Raw genomic sequence first — 21,697 nt, forward strand, 5'->3', positions numbered from 1 at the left:
GTGGCAGGTTACGAGAACTAACGCAGCAGGATATGTGAATTAATGTAGCAGGTTATGAAAAAGTGTTAAGAGTTAGCTAATGCTTCGGTTGTCAACAGCTGTTTTCCCCGACACGACCACTGGATGGAGATGTAGGCCTACCCCATCTAACCACAACAGATGAAACGTAAACAAACCATATGTGGCGACAAATCACAGAGGAAAAGGCTAAACGAGAGGGTTTACTCAGCCCAAAAAATGTCAGCGAAAATAAAACCGCGAGTGTCGAATTTGTTCAACGAAAATGTAATGGCTTATTTTCTACCTGAGGTTTATTTGATCGAATAGAAGTTTCGTAATGCTTAAATTGTTACGCGTATACTGATATAAGTTGGACACGTGACATCCCAGCAACTTTGAGAAAAAAGAACACTTTAAATTCGAGTTGTCTCGAGATGGTTTAGCGTCGTATTCATGTAATGTGGCTGTAGCATATAATCTCTCGTCATTGAATACAGGCGGTTGAAGTTAACAACCCTCATCGAATATTAAAAACAAATTACAATAAATAGATGTATCCACCAATCCAAAGAATAGGCGGGAACTAGACAGCCAGCCGTGCCACTTTGTGAACAACGACTCCCATTGTTAGGGCGAAGAGACATGTAGTCTTGTCAGTTTTCCATAATCTTTGGTTTGATTAAAACATCTCTGGTGGGAAATGCATATTGTTTTAGGCAGATTTGAGGTTATTCGCATGAAAATCGGCCCCAAATTGGTTGGAAACCTAGCTATAGACGTGAAACTAGTTAGGGAATTAAGAAAATGTAATGGTAGCTACGTTATTAATATGAAGATAATGAAAGGGTGATTTCTGTTCGGCTAGTTGAAGAAGTTAGTAATCTGAATGACAGCCAGTAGTTCGAGCTAGTGAGTAACGTTAGTGTTCTCAGGTAGTTAGCTAGGCAACTGTTGTGGCAATGACTTCCAGAGGTAGAGGAACCCAAAAACCAAACATCTGGTACAAAAGGAGCTCCACTCAATGCTATATCCAGTTATAAAGTCGGATACACCTGGAACCAAGGCGGAAGACAAGGAGCCGAAAATAAGGTGAGAAGTACCCCCTTCAAATAAAATGCATTTTCTATCTGGAATCCCTGGGACGTCCCTACCCCATTTGAAGATAACATGTTAAAATGGGTAGGTGTAGCTCTCAAACTCTAGGCGATGTTCTGCCTTCGATCTACAGTTTCCGGCTAATTAGCTTCGCCCAAGTCTACCTCACCTGAACTAGCTACAATCCCGACGCGTTGTTTTAGAAACGTCAATAATCATCGCTTGCGATACGGCTTTCGAAACATATTGCCCTTATCTTTTATCAGCGAGAAAGAATCCTTCAAATAAAAAAATATTAGAGTCCAATGACTCTTATGTGTTATGTAATGGAACTGAGAGTCACGATCAAGGGCTAGGACGTCCCAAGGATTCGAAATGGCACTAACCACAAATACATGTACCGCTGGGGGTACTTGACCTATCCACAGGGGGTACTTGAGAAGACTCATGAGACCATAAGCCTACGGGTAGAATGTACACGAGGACGTATTTCAGGGGTACCCCCTGACCAGAGCACACTTCAGTTGGTGGTACAGTAACCGAAAAACGTTGGGAACCACTGATTTCATGTACTGTATGTTTAGTGACTGGAGTTGGCCATCCCTGAAGTCGGTCTTTCTTCCAGGCACCTTGCAAGGAGTTCCTCAAACTATGGATGCAGAAGACCTTTGGATGGGTTCATCCTTACAAAGCCAGGTGCACTTTCTCAGGAATACCCTATAGATTAGACAGATTACATCACTGCTTGAATTTATAATGCATTACAATGTAAATTCCAAATGGTGGGGAAATAACATTGGTTAAGCTCTTGATGCTATGCTGTTAATATATCCACTGTGTGTAGCCTGAGTTCGCTAACTGGAAGAATGTTACCTTGTCCAATCTGTAGGTCTCACATCGCAGGGTGGAGCTGGAAGGATGAGTGGTGGACAGCTAGGAGGGAGTTGAGGCTCACAGTGAGGGCAGAGTGCCATTACAGGTCAGTGTCTGGCTTTACCCTCTACCTGCTGCTCAGCTGTGGGGTGACCATACATGCCCATCAGTACTTACGGAGAAAGTCTGTTTGTGGAAATGACATTATTACAAAAAAAAGCAACATGTTTTGGTATGGACTGGCATGATTGTGGTTTTGGTTTTAATCAGGAAGAATGTTTCTCTTCTGAAAATGATGGACTCCAGCAGTAATGGCTGGAAGGGCATGTTGTGTCACAGCAGGAACAAGAGTTGCTCCTGTATGCCAGCTGAGAGGCGGTGTCTGCGTGTGGCTTGGGACAGCTGGGATGTGTACATGAGGATGAAACACAGGATGCAATAATCTGCTCTTCAGTTCCAGAAACTCACAACTCTACGGTGAGGCATTACGACTGATAAATGCTATTTTTGTAAATTTTATTTGAAATTACTTTGAATTAGGAACAATACACTGCCTCTGGGAGGTTAGTGAGCATCCTACATACAGTCATTGCGTGAGTGATTTATATATGTGTTTGACAATATAATAATTTGTGAGTAAAAGGGGAGGGGGCAGCCTGTGTTACTGCTGATGTGTGTTTCCACAATACAGTTGGGTGTGGACTATGTGGCAGACTGGGAGGTATGATGCATTGTTATTCTGTCATAGGCACTATGTTCATGCCTGGATAAGCTACGTTCACCTCCGCCAAGCTAAGAGGAAACCACAAGGTGCCATCTTCTGTTAATCATGTGTACTACTGTACCTCTTATTACAATCACTGGATGACATTCATGGTCCAGGATAATATACTCCCAATTTAGGATATCAGAAACTTATATTGACAATTGTAGCCAAACTTGGGTTGTCTCAAACATACTACAGATCCTGCCTGTTGTCCTCTAGAACTTGCATTCACATTACCATTGCTTTCTGTTGTTGTTTATCTTCATGTATTGGTCTACCTCCTGTGTTTCAGCTGTTGCTGTGCGAGCCTGGCAACTCCGCTTGGTCCTGAGGTATTGGTATGTGTGGAGATGTGGACTACAGAGAGAGGTGGACAGAGAGCAGGGTGTTGACCATCTGGCACAATTCAGCATACAGCGCAGGCCACTGGAGTGCTGGAGACACTATCCTACCACACACACACTGACCGATGTGAAGTCACACACTATTGCAAGAAAAACATTAAGAATCTTCACCTTATGGTAAACTTCATGTGCCCTCATCCACCTCAACATCATACTTCGCAACATATTGCAAGAAGATTAAGTGAATTTCCTGAGCTCATGTGCAGATGTGGAGTTGTGCATGCAGGAGTCAGAGAGATCAGGCAGCAGCAAGTTAACACCAACACCGCCATCTATTGGTGACATGGAGCAAAGCACTTCTGAATTATTTCTGCACTACTCGGTCCATAGACAAGTTGCTGTACCACAGAGTATTCCTTCCCTTTCTGTCTCTAATTTGTTCTGTCTGCAGCACGCTGGTCTGAGAAGTCTGGCCCTTAATATCGCTCAGATACTCATCGACTCAACAAGAACATCGCTGTCCAGCGTCATCATCACACTGTAAGAGTTATGCTGCTACAGTACTATAATATCCATGTTTGTATATTCACCCTGCATTAGTATCAGTACAATTTGAAGGTTTTATTTGTATACATGTGTGTATATACCCTGTGATTGCTTCTAATCCTTTATACTGTATCCTACATGTTTTTGTGTTCTATGTTGTTATGCGTCTTGTATGTACCATTCATCATCACACATGAAGTTCCCTCCCAGGAAATAATAGTTATTTGAATTGAATTGTTCCGGAGTTAGTACCACATCTGCTATGTTATGTGTTTTCTCCGTATCTTACAGGCAGGTATTGGATACTCTGGCAGCAACGTCTGGAGGAAGCTGAAGATGGGGTACTTCAGACACTGATGCAGATTACACACACCCACAACAGGTTGGCAGGCTCCTTTTGGCAAATTTCAGCGACACTGTCCATGCACATGTTTTTTTGACTTCCCAGACAACTAGTGTGTTATTAGAAGAGTAATTCTGAAAGTAGTTTCTCTGGACCGCACGTCACTACAGAGCTACTGCTTGAATCACTGGAGAGAGCGGCTTGTTGAGCACTGACACATGCAGGTACACACACACCTACATGTAACTGTCAAAATAAAGGAACCGCCAACATAAAGTGTCTCAATAGGGCGTTGACTCCACCACGAGCCAGAACAGCTTCAATGCACCTTCAGTTGGTGTAGATTCTGCAAGTGTCTGGAACTCTATTGGAGGGATACGACAGCACTCTTCCACGCAAAATTATATAATTTCGTACTTTGTTGATGGTGGGAAAACGCTGTCTCAAGCGCCACTCTGAATCTCTCATAAGTGTTCAATTGGGTTGTGATCTGGGGACTGAGATGTCCATGGCATACGGTTGACATAATTTTCATGATCGTCAAAGCATTCAGTGACCGCTTGTGCCTTATAAATGGGGGCATTGTTATACTATGGAGGCATAGCTATGGTAGCTAAAATAATGGCCTGCCAAGCATTTTTGTATGTGACCCTAAGCATGATGGGATGTTAATTGCTTAATCAACTTATAACCACACCTGTGTAGAAGCACCTGCTTTCAATGCACTTTATTACTCAAGTGGTTCTGTTATTTTGGCAGTTACCTGTACATTACTGTGTGTGGTTGTAGGGTCTGGAGCGTCGTGCTCAGGCCTGGTTTGCGAACCACGTCTTTCCAGTGTCTGAACTCCTGGGTTGAGTTTACCTGCCAGAGGAAACCGCACAGGGAGAGGCGAGACGACACAACCCCATAATCACATCCTGTTTCTGAACTAGTGCTGATCTAGGATCAGGTCCAACCAGTCCATGTGATCTTATTAATTATGATCTGAAAAGCAAAACTGATCCTAGATCACCATACTACTATTATAATTTTTTTTGAAAAATGGCTACATTTATGAATACATATAGCTAGCCTTGTGGTGATGATGATGACATTTGTCTTAATGTGTGACACACTCTAACCGTCTGTGGGCAGCGTCAGTACACCTGGGCCTTTTACACCTGGTGGGGACATTCAGAGGAGAGAAAGGAGCAGAGGCTGGCTGAGAGGATAGGAGAACAGCTGTCCCGACACACACACACACACACACACACACACACACACACACACACACACACACACACACACACACACACACACACACACACACACACCATCATGGTACAGCCATACACCCAGACAGAGCCCAGCTGTCCTGCCCTTTGGGCCTTGCTGCATGAATAGAGGTGGTGTTTGACTAGAGCCTGGCACCACTGGCAGTGGAGGGTGAGGAAGGAGAAACGGAGAGCCTCTGACATACTGGACCACCATACTGTAGTCCACAACACACTGAGCCAGTGGAAGGACAACGTCACCATGATCCGGGACAGGTACTGTACGACTGACTGTAAAATATCAGTGAGGATCAGGATGATATTTGTCTTGTGGTTATAATGCATGTTAATGACCACCTGCTACTCACGCTGACTGTTGGGGACCAACTGGTTCAGAAAGACGTAGACGGGTGTGTTCTTAACAGGATTTGATTAGACCCTTTTGAGATTTTGGTTAATCCTTCAAGTGTGTTTGGTTTTTATGTATCTCTTAAGGCAAAACCGAGAGGAGCAGGCAGGTCGACATGGGAATGTGTGTTGTGTGTGACGCGCCCTGAGTGGCTGGAGTGAGGTACAGCATAGTTACCATTAGCCTTGCTCTGTTTGGTTTCTCCAGAGTAATCCTACATTCTTTGTGATGTCAGTGTGTCCAGCACAGAGGAGAGAAGAACAGCAGGCTGGATCAGATTGTCTTCATGGCATGAGTCAGACTTCTCAATCACACCTTACAGGCCTGGAAGGCACAACAGAGCTCACATCATATACATCACGGATGGGCTATAAATATATATATATTTCTTTAGGAACTCTGGGTCTGAACGTTTGACAGTTAGAATAGTAGAATACACAAGGTGCAGCTTTGAAATTTGGTTTTGCATCATCAGTTTATCTTATGTCACTGAGAGTCACTCAATTAGCCCATGTCAGCTAAAATGTATTAGATTGATAAGTTAGTCTAGCGGCGTGCTATCTAAACTTGTATTTATCATGGTCGAATTACCAACGAGGGGGCCCCCATTTGATTTTGGGAGTCACTCACTCAGATATCATATTAAAAACTGCTAACATTTCTCTCCGCCCCGTGTCAAAATCTGTAGCATTGCAGGAAATTAACTTTAAAACTTAAACAACAACAAAAATCTCTCCGCTGTCAAGAGGGGGGGGGGGGCACTAAAATGTTTTGCTCACGAGGTGGGGCCCCGCCAAAAGGCTCGGGCCGGCTCTGACTGCATGTGTGGGTATGGATGTGTGTATGCACCCCTCAAAGTTGCCCATCCCTATTTATACGTTAACTGTTCTGAATGTTGTTAGTTAACTTTTCTATTGTTCATTCATTTGGTCATCATGTGTCGTCTGACCTGATTGATGCTCCTCGCAGAATAGGCTCCACCCTGCCTTGTTTGTTTGGGTCCGAGGGGACGTGCTGTAATCTCTCTGCCTATGATCCCCTGTGGTGGCATCACCTCCAGACACAGCAGGTCGATGAGCTTGTAGAGGAGCGCTACAGCTTGCATCAGCATGACTTCCTCCAGTATCAACCCAAATGGATCCACCATCTCAATCTCTTTATCCACCGTCTCTTACTTGGAATGTTGATTTTGGTAATCTTTCTGACCGACTCTTGTATTACGTCTTCCCAGGAGGGTTCTGCATGTGTGGAAGGAGACTGCAGCAGCCAGGAGCAGTGAGAAGAGGGCAGAGAACCACTACCGGCACTGTTCAGGCTAAGGTGTTAGAGCAGCTCTATCTATTACCTATGATAAAGTCTCAGGCTTCATTGAAAGTTTTATAGAAGCTCAATGACTTAGCTTCTAATTTATTTCTACTGCTTCGTATGTTATCAGAACTGTCACCACGACTGATTCTGACTGCAAATACTGCTCAAGCCAGTGTGAAATACTCACCAACAAATGTAATTTATTTTCCTATAGGTGCTGTTGGCATGGAGGAAAGCCACATCCTGTGTCAAACCGTCACCGGCAGTGAGCAGGGCTCCGAGTCGCATGGATAAAGGTAAAGAGATACTAAGATGAAGACAAATTGTTCATTATTCGATGCTATTTTCTGTTAGATCAGTCTCCTGACGCATTGAATGAAGCCTCCACTGAAATTTGAAGCCTACTGCCACCATTCTGTATGTCTCAGTGAGGCAGCAGGGGACTTTCAGGAGATGGCGGGAGCGAAGCAGAGCGGTTGTGGAGGAGAGTACAGGCATGGAGAAAACCAAAAGGCACCACTCTCTTCTTTGCAGTATGTTCAGATTGTGGACTATGTACCGGCAGCATCAGCAGAGCTATAAGGTACTGCGTTCGAGTCTGTTGTGTGGTGTTTGATACATTCTGATCCTATGTTAGTCTGTGTTTAATATTGTGTTTTTCATGTGGTCCTTATTTAGGTGATGCAAGAAACGGGACACTCAGGTTCCGGCGCCGGAAAGAGATGGCTGCCTCGCTTCGTGTTCCTTGGAAAATATGCAGTATTTTGTTTTTTTACGTGTTATTTCTTACATCGGTACCCCGGGTAATCTTAGGTTTCATTACATACAGTCGGGAGGAACTACTGAATATACGATTAACGTCAACTCATCATCGTTCCTACCAGGAATATGACTTTCCCGAAACGGATCCAGTGTCTTGCCTTCCACACAATACAATGGATCTGATCCCAGCCGGCGACCCTGTGCGACGCCGAAAAAGGGGAAAACGTGGCGGTCTCGTGGTCAGGCTTCGGAGACGGGCACATCGCGCTCCACTCCCTAGCATACTACTCGCCAATGTCCAGTCTCTTGACAATAAGGTTGATGAAATCCGAGCACGGGTAGCATTCCAGAGAGACATCAGGGATTGCAACGTGCTCTGCTTCACGGAAACATGGCTAACTCAAGGGACGCTAACGGAGTCGGTGCAGCCAGCTGGTTTCTCCATGCATCGCGCCGACAGAAACAAACATCTTTCGGGTAAGAAGAGGGGCGGGGGGGTATGCCTTATGATTAACGAGAAGTGGTGTGATCATCATAACAACACACAAGAACTCAAGTCGTTCTGTTCACCTGATCTAGAACTCCTCACAATCAAATGTCGACCGCATTATCTACCAAGGGAATTCTCGTCAATCATAATCACAGCCGTATACATTCCCCCCCAAGCAGACACATCGATGGCCCTGAACAAACTTTATCTGACTCTTTGTAAACTGGAAACCACACACCCTGAGGCTGCATTCAACGTAGCTGGGGATTTTAACAAGGCTAATCTAAAAACAAAACTCCCTAAATTCTATCAGCATATCGATTGTGCTACCAGGGCTGGAAAAACACTAGACCATTGTTACACTAATTTCCGCGACGCTTATAAGGCCCTCCCCCGCCCCCCTTTCGGAAAAGCTGACCACGACTCCATTTTGTTGATTCCAGCCTACAAACAAAAACTCAAACAACAAGCTCCCGCGCTCAGGTCTGTTCAACGCTGGTCCGACCAATCTGAATCCACGCTTCAAGACTGCTTCGATCACGCAGATTGGAATATGTTCCGCATCGCGTCCAACAACAATATTGACGAATATGCTGATTCGGTGAGCGAGTTCATTAGGAAGTGCATTGACGATGTCGTACCCACAGCAACGATAAAAACATTCCCAAACCAGAAACCGTGGATTGACGGCAGCATTCGCGTGAAACTGAAAGCGCGAACCACTGCTTTTAACCAGGGCAAGGTGACCGGAAGCATGACCGAATACAAACAGTGTAGCTATTCTCTCCGCAAGGCAATCAAACAGGCCAAGTCTCAGTACAGAGACAAAATCGAGTCAAAATTCAACAGCTCAGACACAAGAGGTATGTGGCAGGGTCTACAGTCAATCACGGATTACAAAAAGAAAACCAGCCCCGTCGAGGACCAGGATGTCTTGCTCCCAGACAGGCTAAACAACTTTTTTGCCCGCTTTGAGGACAATACAGTGCCACTGACACGGCCCCCTACCAAAACCTGCGGGCTCTCCTTCACTGCAGCCGAGGTGAGTAAAACATTTAAACGTGTTAACCCTCGCAAGGCTGCAGGCCCAGACGGCATTCCCAGCCGCGTCCTCAGAGCATGCGCAGACCAGCTGGCTGGTGTGTTTACGGACATATTCAATCAATCCTTATCCCAGTCTGCTGTTCCCACATGCTTCAAGAGGGCCACCATTGTTCCTGTTCCCAAGAAAGCTAAGGTAACTGAGCTAAACGACTACCGCCCCGTAGCACTCACTTCCGTCATCATGAAGTGCTTTGAGAGACTAGTCAAGGACCATATCACCTCCACCCTACCGGACACCCTAGACCCACTCCAATTTGCTTACCGACCCAATAGGTCCACAGACGACGCAATCGCAACCACACTGCACACTGCCCTAACCCATCTGGACAAGAGGAATACCCATGTGAGAATGCTGTTCATCGATTACAGCTCAGCATTTAACACCATAGTACCCTCCAAACTCGTCATCAAGCTCGAGACCCTGGGTCTCGACCCCGCCCTGTGCAACTGGGTCCTGGACTTCCTGACGGGCCGCCCCCAGGTGGTGAGGGTAGGTAACAACATCTCCACCCCGCTGATCCTCAACACTGGGGCCCCACAAGGGTGCGTTCTGAGCCCTCTCCTGTACTCCCTGTTCACCCACGACTGCGTGGCCATGCACGCCTCCAACTCAATCATCAAGTTTGCGGATGACACTACAGTGGTAGGCTTGATTACCAACAACGACGAGACGGCCTACAGGGAGGAGGTGAGGGCCCTCGGAGTGTGGTGTCAGGAAAATAACCTCATACTCAACGTCAACAAAACAAAGGAGATGATTGTGGACTTCAGGAAACAGCAGAGGGAGCACCCCCCTATCCACATCGACGGGTCAGTAGTGGAGAAGGTGGAAAGTTTTAAGTTCCTCGGTGTACACATCACGGACAAACTGAACTGGTCCACCCACACAGACAGCGTTGTGAAGAAGGCGCAGCAGCGCCTCTTCAACCTCAGGAGGCTGAAGAAATTCGGCTTGTCACCAAAAGCACTCACAAACTTCTACAGATGCACAATCGAGAGCATCCTGTCGGGCTGTATCACCGCCTGGTACGGCAACTGCTCCGCCCACAACCGTAAGGCTCTCCAGAGGGTAGTGAGGTCTGCAGAACGCATCACCAGGGGCAAACTACCTGCCCTCCAGGACACCTACACCACCCGATGTCACAGGAAGGCCATAAAGATCATCAAGGACAACAACCACCCAAGCCACTGCCTGTTCACCCCGCTATCATCCAGAAGGCGAGGTCAGTACAGGTGCATCAAAGCAGGGACCGAGAGACTGAAAAACAGCTTCTATCTCAAGGCCATCAGACTGTTAAACAGCCACCACTAACATTTAGCGGCCGCTGCCAACATACTGACTCAACTCCAGCCACTTTAAAAATGGGAATTGATGGAAATTATGTAAAAATGTACCACTAGCCACTTTAAGCAATGCCACTTAATACAATGTTTACATACCCTACATTACCCATCTCATATGTATATATACTGTACTCTATATCATCTACTGCATCTTGCCATCTTTATGCAATACATGTACCACTAGCCACTTTAAACTATGCCACTTTATGTTTACATACCCTACAGTACTCATCTCATATGTATATACCGTACTCTATACCATCTACTGCATCTGCCATGCCGTTCTGTACCACCACTCATCCATATATCTTTATGTACATATTCTTTATCCCTTACACTTGTGTGTGTGTGTGTGTAAGGTAGTAGTGTGGAATTGTTAGGTTAGATTACTGTTGGTTATTACTGCATTGTCGGAACTAGAAGCACAAGCATTTCGCTACACTCGCATTAACATCTGCTAACCATGTGTATGTGACTAATAAAATTTGATTTGATTTGATTTGATTTCAATGTTGAGACGGGCCGCCCCCAGGTGGTAAGGGTAGGTAACAACACATCTGCCACGCTGATCCTCAACACGGGGGCCCCTCCTGTACTCCCTGTTCACTCATTACTGCACGGCCAGGCACAACTCCAACACCATCATTAAGTTTGCCGATGACAACAGCCTGATCACTGACAATGATGAGACAGCCTATAGAAGGTCAGAGACCTGGCCATGACCTCTCCTCACCCCTACCTGGGCTTGAACCAGGGACCCTCTGCACACATCAACAACTGACACCCACGAAGCATCGTTACCCATCGCGCCACAAAAGCCGCGGCCCTTGCGGAGCAAGGGGAACAACTACTTCAAGGCCTCCGAGCGAATGACGTCACCGATTGAAATGCTATTAGCGCGCACCCCGCTAACTAGCTAGCCATTTCAAATCGGTTACACAAGGACAACAACCTCTCCCTCAACGTGATCAAGACAAAGGAGATGATTGTGGACTACAGGAAAAGGAGGACCGAGCACGCCCCCATTCTCATCGACAGGGCTGTAGTGGAGCAGGTTGAGATTTTCACGTTCCTTGGCGTCCCCATCAACAACAAACTAACATGGTCTAAGCACACCAAGACAGTCGTGAAGAGGGCACAACAAAACCTATTCCCCCTCAGGAGACTGAAAAGATTTGCCATGGGTCCTCAGATCCTCAAAAGGTTCTACAGCTGCACCATCGAGAGCATCCTGACGGGTTGCATCACTGCCTGGTATGGCAACTGCTCGGCCTCCAACCGCAAGGCACTACAGAGGGTAGTGCGTACGGCCCAGTACATCACTGGGGCCAAGCTTCTTGCCATCCAGGACCTCTATACCAGGCGGTGTCAGATGAAGGCCCTAAAAATGGTCATAGACTGTTCTCTCTGCTACCGCACGGCAAGCGGTACCGAAGCGCCAAGTCTAGGTCCAAAAGGCTTCTAAACAGCTTCTAGCCATAAGACTCCTGAACAGCTAATCAAATGGCTACCTATACTATTTGCACCCCCCCGCACTGCTATTACTGTCTGTTATTATCTATGCATAGCCACTTTAACAACCCTACCTGCATGTACATAATTATGTTAATTACCTCGACACCAGTTCCCCGCACATTGACTCTGTATCGGTACCCCCTGTATATAGCCCCGCTATTGTTATTCACTGCTGCTCCATATTATTTGTTTTTCTTATCTCTTACTACTTTCTTAATTTTTTTATTTTTGGTATTTTCTTAACTGCATCGTTGGTTAAGGGCTTGTAAGTAAGCATTTCACTGTAAGCTCTACACCTGTTGTATTCGGCGCATGTGACAAATAAAATTTGATTTGAAACAATACATGCCAGGTCTTTTTTTTCTTTTTTTTGCACGCTGGAACATTGTGGTGAGGTTATTGCTGTTTTAACATAGTTATTTCAAATATTAAAGGTCAACTTACCAAGACTTATGTGAGAAATTGTGTTCAAGTTACTTTAAAATACAATGATTTAATTGAAAAATAGTGTTTTCGGATGTTTCTTGGCTTTAATGATCTCTTTCTATGATCCATCTGTGAGCTGAGTGTCGGGGTGAACTCCTGGCTGTTATGTAACTGTGTTTTTCTTCCCTGGCCTGCACAGCTGCAGCACAGAAGGAGAGCGGCTGAGCAGACAGAACTGGCCCTCTGGCATTGGTCCCTCAGTCTGCAGGCCAAGGTAACACCTGGACACATACTTCACTGGCAGCTGGCCTTCAGCCTAACTAAAACACATGAAATATTATCCCTGTCTCTGTTTGTCTGTATGATTACAACTGCTGACCTTGTTAATGTACAGCCTGGGTCCAGATCTGTTTGTGCTGTCTTTCCAATGACCATAGGAGTTAGCAAGACCGCACAAACGGCTCTGTGACCAGGCTAATGGGTGTAAAGTCAGAGACCTATTTTCCTCATTGATGATATCCAGGCCACAGCTGGAATAAGGATATGAAAGGGACTCGATAGACATAATGAATGAGACGTCCCCTGGTGAATAGAGTGGAAACGTATAGAATAGTGTATACTCCTCAGACACACTGAATAAGACGGAAGATCCCCTGGTGTGTTCTGTTCCAGGTGCTGGAGGCTGTGGGTCGCGGAGCAGCACCGGAAGCAGGAGAGGCTGGCGCAGGCTGCCAGTTCTATAGAGACCAGCTTCTGAGGAAAGGGGTGGCCCACGCCGCTCACATGGGCAGCTTCTCCACCAACATAGCACTGCACAGCCAGGAGCAGATGTGTGTGAGCAGATGCTGTGTTTTATTATTCTAGTGTGTCTTGTCTGTGTGGAACTGTATCAAGCCTGTCTTTTTTGTGCTCTACAGAGTTCTTCGCGGTGTCTCCAGGGGTGGTGTTGCAGTGGAAACAGATAGCAGTGAGGTTTAAAAAAAAAATAAAAAAAACTTTATTTAACCAGGTAGGCCAGTTGAGAACAAGTTCTCATTTACAACTGCAACCTGGCCAAGATGAAGCAAAGCAGTGCGACAAAAACAACAGAGTTACACATGGGATAAACAAACGTTAAGTCAATAACACAATAGAAAAATCTGTATACAGTGTGTGCAAAATGAAGTAAGGAGGTTAGGCAATAAATAGGCCAATAGTGGCGAAGTAATTACAATTTAGCAATTAACACTAGTGATATATGTGCATCTGAAGATGTGCAAGTAGAAATACTGGTGTGCAAAAGAGAAGAAAAACAAATTTGGGGATGGGGTAGGTACAGTGGGGAGAACAAGTATTTGATACAATGTGATTTTTCTGGAAGTTTTGTTTTAGATTCCGTCTCTCACAGTTGAAGTGTACCTATGATAAAAATTACAGACCTCTACATGCTTTGTAAGTAGGAAAACCTGCAAAATCGGCAGTGTATCAAATGCTTGTTCTCCCCACTGTAGTTGTACAGCTGCAGCGATCGGCAAGCTGCTTTGACAGCTGACGCTTAAAGTTAGTGAGGGAGATATGTCTCCAGCTTCAGTGATTTTTGAAATTCGTTCCAGTCATTGGCAGCAGGGGACTGGAAGGAAAGGCGGCCAAAGTGGGTGTTGGCTTTGGGGATGACCAGTGAAATATACCTGCTGGAGCGTGTGCTATGGGTGGGTGTTGCTATGGTGACCAGTGAGCTGAGATAAGGTGGAGCTTTACCTAGCAAAGACTTATAGATGACCTGGAGCCAGTGGGTTTGGCGACGAATATGTAGCGAGTACCAGCCAACAAGAGCAAACAGGTCGCAGTGGATGGCACTGTGATAGACTGCATCCAATTTGCTGAGTAGAGTGTTTGAGGCTATTTTGTAAATTACATCGCCGTCAACGATCGGTAGGATGGTCAGTTTTACGAGGGTATGTTTGGCAGCATGAGTGAAGGAGGCTTTGTTGCGAAATAGGAAGCCGATTCTAGATTTAATTTTGGATTGGAGATGCTTAATATGAGTCTGGAAGGAGAGTTTACAGTCTAGCCAGACACCTAGGTATTTATAGTTGTCCACATATTCTAAGTCAGAACCGTCCAGAGTAGTGATGCTAGTCGGGTGGGCGGGTGCGGGCAGCGATAGGTTGAAGAGCATGCATTTTGTTTTACTAGCATTTAAGAGCAGTTGGAGGCCACGGAAGGAGTGTTGTATGGCGTTGAAGTTCGTTTGGAGGTTTGATAAGTGTCCAAAGAAGGGCCAGATGTTTACAGAATGGTGACGTCTGCGTAGAGGTGGATCAGATAATCACCAGCAGCAAGAGCGACATCATTGATATATACAGAGAAAAGAGTCAGCCCGAGAATTGAACCCTGTGGCATCCCCATAGAGACTGCCAGAGGTCCGGACAACAGGCCCTCCGATTTGACACACTGAACTCTGAGAAGTAGTTGGTGAACCAGGCGAGGCAGTCATTAGAGAAACCAAGGCTGTTGAGTCTGCCGATAAGAATACGGTGATTGACAAGAGTCGAAAGCCTTGGCAAGGTCGATGAAGATGGCTGCGCAGTACTGTCTTTTATCGATGGCGGTTATTTAGTTGTTTAGGACCTTGAGTGTGGCTGAGGTGCACACGTGACCAGCTCGGAAACTAGATTCCATAGCGGAGAAGGTACGGTGGGATTCGAAATGGTCGGTGATCTGTTTGTTCACTTAGCTTTCGAAGACTTCAGAAAGACAGGGCAGGATGGATATAGGTCTGTAACAGTTTGGGTCTAGAGTGTCTCCCCCTTTGAAGAGGGGGATAACCGCGACTGCGTTCCAGTCTTTAGGAATCTCAGACGATACGAGAGGTTGAACAGACTAGTAATAGGGGTTGCAACAATGGCGGCGGATCATTTTAGATAGAGAGGGTCCAGATTTTCTAGTCCAGCTGATTTGTAGGGATCAAGATTTTGCAGCTCCATCAGAACATCAGTTGTCTGGATTTGGGTGAAGGAGAAGCGGGGGGGCTTGGGCCAGTTGCTGCGGGGGGTGCAGAGCTGTTGGCCCGGGGTTGGGGTAGCCAGGTGGAAAGCATGGCCAGCTGTAGAGATGCTTATTGAAATCCACTTTATCAGTGGTGACAGTGTTTCCTAGTCTCAGTGCAGTGGGCAGCTGGGAGGAGGTACTCTTATTCTCCATGGACTTTACAGTGTACCAAAACTTTTTGGAATTAGTGCTGCAGGATGCACAATTCTGTTTCAAAAAGCTAGCCGTTGCTTTCCTATCTGACTGTGTGTATTGGTTCCTGACTTCCCTGAAAAGTTGCATATCACAGGGACTATTCGATGCTAGTGCAGTATGCCACAGGGTGTTTTTGTGCTGGTCAAGGGCAGTCAAGTCTGGAGTGAACCGAGGGCTAATCTGTTCTTAGTTCTACATTTCTTGAATGGGGCATGCTTATTTAAGATGTGAGGGAGATATGAGTCTCCAGCTTCAGTGATTTTTTTGCTATTCGTTCCAGTCATTGGCAGCAGGGAACTGGAAGGAAAGACGGCCAAACCTTTTGGAATTAGTCCTGCAGGATGCAAAATTCTGTTTGAAAAAGCAAGCCTTTGCTTTCCTAACTGACTGTGTATTGGTTTCTGACTTCCCTGAAAAGTTTCATATCGCGGGGACTATTCCCACTTTTAAAGAACAACCAGGCATCCTCTACTGATGGGATGAGGTCAATATCCTTCCAGGATACCCGGGACAGGTCGATTTAGAAAGGCCTGCTCGCAGAAGTGTTTTAGGGAGTGTTTGACAGTGATGAGGCGTGGTCGTTTGACCGTGGACCCATGACGGACGCAGACAATGAGGCAGTGATTGCTGAGATCCTGGTTGAAAACAGCAGAGGTGTATTTAGAGGGCAAGTCGGTCAGGATGATATCTATGAGGGTGCCCGTGTTTACGGATTTGGGGTTGTACCTGGTAGGTTCCTTGACAATTTGTGTGAGATTGAGGGCATCTAGCATAGATTGTAGGATGGCCGGGGTGTTAAGCATATCCCAATTTAGGTCACCTAGCAGTACGAACTCTGACGATAGATGGGGGGCAATCAATTCACATATGGTGTCCAGGGCATAGCTGGGAGCTGAGGGGGGGTCTATAACAAGCGGCAATAGTGAGGGACTTATTTCTGGAGGAGGCTTCTGATGTTAACATGCATAAACCCAAGGCTTTTACGGTAGCAGAAGTCAATAAATGAGAGTTCCTGGGGAACGGGAGTGATGCTGGAGGCTGCAGGGCCTGGGTTAACCTCTACATTAACAGAGGAGGGGTAGGATGAGGGTACGGCTATAAGAACTGGTCGTCTAGTGCTTTGGGAACAGAGAATAAAAGGAGCAGATTTCTGGGTGTGGTAGGATAGATTCAGGGCATAGTGTACAGACAAGGGTATGGTAGGGTGCGAGTACAGTGGTTGTAAACCTAGGCATTGAGTGACGATGAGAGAGGTTGCATCTCTGGAGGCGCCAGTTAAGCTAGGTGTGGTCTCTGCATGTGTGGGGGTGGGACAAGGGGGCTATCTGAGGCATGTTGAGCAGGACTAGTGGCTCCGCAGTAAAATAAAACAACGAGAGCTGCCCTAAACAACAGTATACAAGGCATATTTACATTAGAGAGAGGCATAAAGCAATCACAGGTGTTGATTGGGAGAGCTAAGACCACAACGGGGAAACAGCTAAGACAACAGCAATGGATAAATGACGATGAATGGGCAGAGAGGGTCAGTTAGCTACATGCAGGGCCTGAGTTCGAGGCTGGGGCCGACAGATAAACAAGATGAAGTACCGTGTTAATGAACAGTCCAGCAGGCATCAGCTGTGTAGCCGAGTGATCATAGGGTCCAATGAGCAGCAATAGATGAAATAGGGAGCCGTTGGGTAGTCGATTACTACACTAGGCGAGCGGGAGACACGGCGTTCAGGAAGCTAGCGGGCCGGGGCTAGCAGATGGATCATCACCAACATCCACGACGCAGAGGCCGGTTGAGAGCACATCGGCCGAATTACGTCGGCAGACCAGTTGTGATAGATCGGCGGGGCTCCGTGTCGACAAAGGGTCCTGGCTTATTGTCAAGAGAGGTATTGTAGTTGGTGTACTTCATTTGCTAGCCGGGAGATGGGCCTAGCTCGAGGCTAGCTTGAGGCTAACTGGTGCATGCTTCTGGACAAGGGTGATAGCCACTCGGTAGCAGCTAGCTAGCTGCGAAGATCCAGTGTAATGGTCCAGAGTGTGACCTGTTTGCCCAGCCCTGGTGCAGAGGGCCTCACCCACAGCCGGACATAGACTCAGTGGCGCAGGGAGCGAGAGACCGCACACTCAACCACCTGTACTGGTGGCCACTATGTCAACATCAGACCCTAAACCTTACGGGGAGGGTTTTCCGAATACATGGAGAATCTCAATTCAAATCCCTTTTTACTCCAGGGCAAGGCTTAATGTTTGTCTGGGAAACTGGCCCTATGTCTCCAATCCTTGGGAGTCTTACAGTAACTCTCTCTGTGTGCAGGGTGGCGGTGCGTGCTTCCAGATGACAACCACGACGTCCTAGAGTTCTGCTGTACTCCCCGGTCAAAGAACTGCTACCACCTGCAACTCCTCTACCACCTCCAACCCAGGTCCCAGTGACAGCGAGCCTCCACCCTGCTGCAGCCTCCCTCCCCATCAGTCCCATGCTGGCACGCCCAGCGCCCCCATCTCAGTCTCCCAACAGCCCCACATTATGGATCAGTAGACCAGACTACCCCACTCCTCATTCATGACCACCCACACTCAAACTAAGGTAGCGGTTACTATATTTCAAAAACATGTGTGTTTGTTTTGAATAAGATTTTTCTTTCTTGCAATATAAAAAAAATTCTAGCTAAGGCAGCCTAGTGGCTCATGGGTCAGACTCCTCACTACTGCCCCCCAATGAGTTCACCATCCTCCATCAACAGCCAGAGGCTGATGTAGAAGATGTGTTAACTGAGGATGTGGATCCCACCTTAGTCTGGACCAGAGAGCTGCTCAATATCCACCTGGACATGCAGCGCTTCCAACAGGACTGCAAGCAACTCCAGTAAGGACCCACAGGTCTATGATTAACATTTCTGATAGACCTTGTTTATACATTCTGGTGGATTTGTGTGTGTGTGTTTCTAGGGCCTTGCAAAAGTATTCATTCCCCTTAGCGTTTTTTCCTATTTTGTTGCATTACAACCTGTAATTTAAATATATTTTTATTTGGATTTCATGTAATGGACATACACAAAATAGTCCAAATTGGTGAAGTGAAATTATTTTTAGGGTTTAACGATCAGGGTTGGGTTATAAAAAAAATATTAGAAACTTTGAACATCCCACGGAGCACCATTTAAATCCATTATTTAAAAATTGATAGAATATGGCACCACAACAAATCTGCCAAGAGAGGGCCGCCCACCAAAACTCATGGACCAGGCAAGGAGGGCATTAATCAGAGAGGCAACAAAGAGACCAAAGATAACCCTGAAGGAGCTGCAAAGCTCCACAGCGGAGATTGGAGTATCTGTCCATAGGACCACTTTAAGCCGTACACTCCACAGAGCTGGGCTTTATAGAAGCGTGGCCTGAAAAAGCCATTGCTTAAAGAAAAAAATAAGGAAACACTTTGTTTGCCAAAAGGCATGTGGGATACTCCCCAAACATATGGAAGAAGGTACTCTGGTCAGATAAGACAAAAATTGAGCTTTTTGGCCATCAAGGAAAATGCTATGTCTGGCGCAAACCCAACACTTATCATCACCCCAAGAACACCATCCCCACAGTGAAGCATGGTGGTGGCAGCATCATGCTGTGGGGGTGTTTTTCATCGGCAGGGACTGGGAAACTGGTCAGAATTGAAGGAATGATGGATAGCGCTAAATACAGGGAAATTCTTGAGGGAAACCTGTTTCAGTCTTCCAGAGATTTGAAACTGGGACAGAGGACAATGACCCTAAGTATACTGCTGAAGCAACACTTGAGTGGTTTAAGGGGAAACATTTAAATGTCTTGGAATGGCCTCGTCAAAGCCCAGACCTCAATCCAATTGAGAATCTGTGGTATGACTTAATGATTACTGTACACCAGCGGAACCCATCCAACTTGAAGGAGCTGGAGCAGTTTTGCCTTGAAGAATGGGTAAAAATCCCAGTGGCTAGATGTGCCAAGCTTATAGAGTCACCCAAGAGACTTGCAGCTGTAATTGCTGCAAAAGGTGGTTCTACAATGTGTTGACTTTGGGGCGTGAATAGTTATGCACACTTTTTTTTTTTTTTTGTCTTGTTTGTTTCACAATAAAAAATATATTTGCATCTTCAAAGTGGTAGGCATGTTGTGTAAATCAAATGATACAAACCACCCCCAAAAATCCATTTTAATTTCAGGTTGTAAGGCAACAAAATAGAAAAAATGCCAAGGGGGGTGAATACTTTTGCAAGCCACTGTAGCTAAGACTTGAAGAGGTTTTGAGAAGCTGACTGAAGATGAGTGGAAGTGAGGGAGAGACTGCGGAGAGGAACACAATCAGTCAAGGGCTGGATGAGGTAAGACTTGAAGGGAAGATGCTGCGGTCATTGGTATATATGTAAGGGCCACAATGTCTTTTAAGGCAGAGTAATTAAGGATTTATTAACAAAAACAATGGTGGTGTTTATGAAGAGAGAAAAAAATGGAGAGAAAAAAAAGTACCGGCTATTCACCAGTTGTCACGTCCTGACCATAGTGCTTATGTGTTTTGCTTGTTTTAGTGTTGGTCAGGACGTGAGCTGGGTGGGCATTCTATGTTGTGTGTCTAGTTTGTCTGTTTCTGTGTTCAGCCTAATATGGTTCTCAATCAGAGGCAGCTGTCAATCGTTGTCCCTGATTGAGAATCATATAGGTGGCTTGTTTTGTGTTGGGATTTTGTGGGTGGTTGTTTTCTGTGTCAGTGTTTGTGCCACACGGGACTGTGACGGTTAGTTTGTTTTGTTATTTTGTAATTGTATATTGTTTTCATGTTATTAAATCATGGAAACTTACCACGCTGTACATTGGTCCTCCGATCCTTCTCGCCTCTCCTCGTCCGATGAGGAGGACGACTTAGACTGCCGTTACACCAGTCCATAAAGAAAACCAGAACCAGAACCAATCATTGAAGTAATACTTTTTTCATTGGTTTCCTATCCACTTCTAAATGAATAACTAAACTGATGGCTTTGATTTAGCATGCATTCCTCTGGAGGTGTCATTTTCATGTGAGCCATAAATCTTCAGCTATGAAAACAGAGCAGTCAGAATTTATTGCAAGTCAAGTATATAATAACCATGCCATATTGTGCAATGATTTTTCCCATGTTGTGGTCATTCCAGATTCATTTCCAGCTCTTTGTATTGTTATTGACAGATGGACTGTATTGGCAGGCTGTCAGCTGAGCTGGCAGAGCAGAAGCCTGTAAATATCTTGAATGCTGCCAGGATCCACAGGATAGAGAGTGTTCTCCACAGCAGCACAGCCACAGGACTGGGACAGGGACAGGCTGTTCTCAGCAGGCCTCCAGAGCATGGGGCTACTGATCATTACTCTGTCCACCACACTAGATGACAGACCGGACCATGGTCGCCCCAGTGGTGTAAGAGAATGACATGTTGCCATTCTGCACTGGTTGTTTTTTATAGTATAAAAACATAATTATTCAAAATAGAGGAAGATGTATGGAAATTGTTCAATTGAAGCTTTTGAATTTAAAACCCTAATCTTGGTGATAATCGGTTGGACTGAAAAATAATGGCAAGGCAGCTGTGTTTGATTTATGTTTGACTTGACTATGCTGTAATGGCTTTTTGTTATATACATAATGTTCTGGTGTTTGTACATTTAATAAAATATTTGCTACATGCTTAATTATGTTGGTATTTTCTGCATTAAACTTTGCAGTGCTGGACTGTTTTTCACAAAACTATTACCAAAATAAATGTAACACTCGAATTTTATTATTACATAATCATGCATTCAATGTATTCACCACGATAAGCCAAACAAACTGGAGGTGTGAGATACTGGCAGAAGTTCTACAGATCTCAAACGCGTAAAAGTGCTTGGATGAGGG

General features: G+C 45.7%; 1 protein-coding gene across 21 annotated transcripts; it reads left to right on the forward strand.

The window, feature by feature from the left end:
- The first annotated feature begins 37 nt into the window (after positions 1-37).
- On the forward strand, positions 38-21,492 carry LOC139562499 (protein SFI1 homolog). 21 transcript variants are annotated; one of them, XM_071380303.1, is made up of 15 exons: positions 38-1,089; positions 1,524-1,625; positions 1,721-1,791; positions 1,985-2,074; positions 2,308-2,445; positions 2,717-2,778; positions 3,027-3,618; positions 3,916-5,499; positions 6,864-6,952; positions 7,155-7,236; positions 7,369-7,523; positions 12,781-12,855; positions 13,254-13,411; positions 13,499-13,548; positions 18,118-21,492. In XM_071380303.1, the coding sequence occupies exons 9-15, from the start codon at positions 6,875-6,877 to the stop codon at positions 18,234-18,236; spliced, it is 717 nt and encodes a 238-aa protein (XP_071236404.1). In that variant the 5' UTR covers positions 38-1,089; positions 1,524-1,625; positions 1,721-1,791; positions 1,985-2,074; positions 2,308-2,445; positions 2,717-2,778; positions 3,027-3,618; positions 3,916-5,499; positions 6,864-6,874; the 3' UTR covers positions 18,237-21,492. The 21 variants fall into 21 exon arrangements, 13 of the variants coding, with proteins under 13 accessions (XP_071236404.1, XP_071236401.1, XP_071236391.1 ...); XM_071380300.1 differs by lacking the exon at positions 1,524-1,625 and having other exon boundaries at positions 3,916-4,006; positions 5,105-5,499; XM_071380290.1 differs by lacking the exon at positions 1,524-1,625 and having other exon boundaries at positions 1,680-1,791.
- The last annotated feature ends 205 nt before the right edge of the window (positions 21,493-21,697 follow it).

Source organism: Salvelinus alpinus, chromosome 2 (genome assembly GCF_045679555.1).
Source record: "Salvelinus alpinus chromosome 2, SLU_Salpinus.1, whole genome shotgun sequence".
NCBI classification, from domain to species: domain Eukaryota; kingdom Metazoa; phylum Chordata; class Actinopteri; order Salmoniformes; family Salmonidae; genus Salvelinus; species Salvelinus alpinus.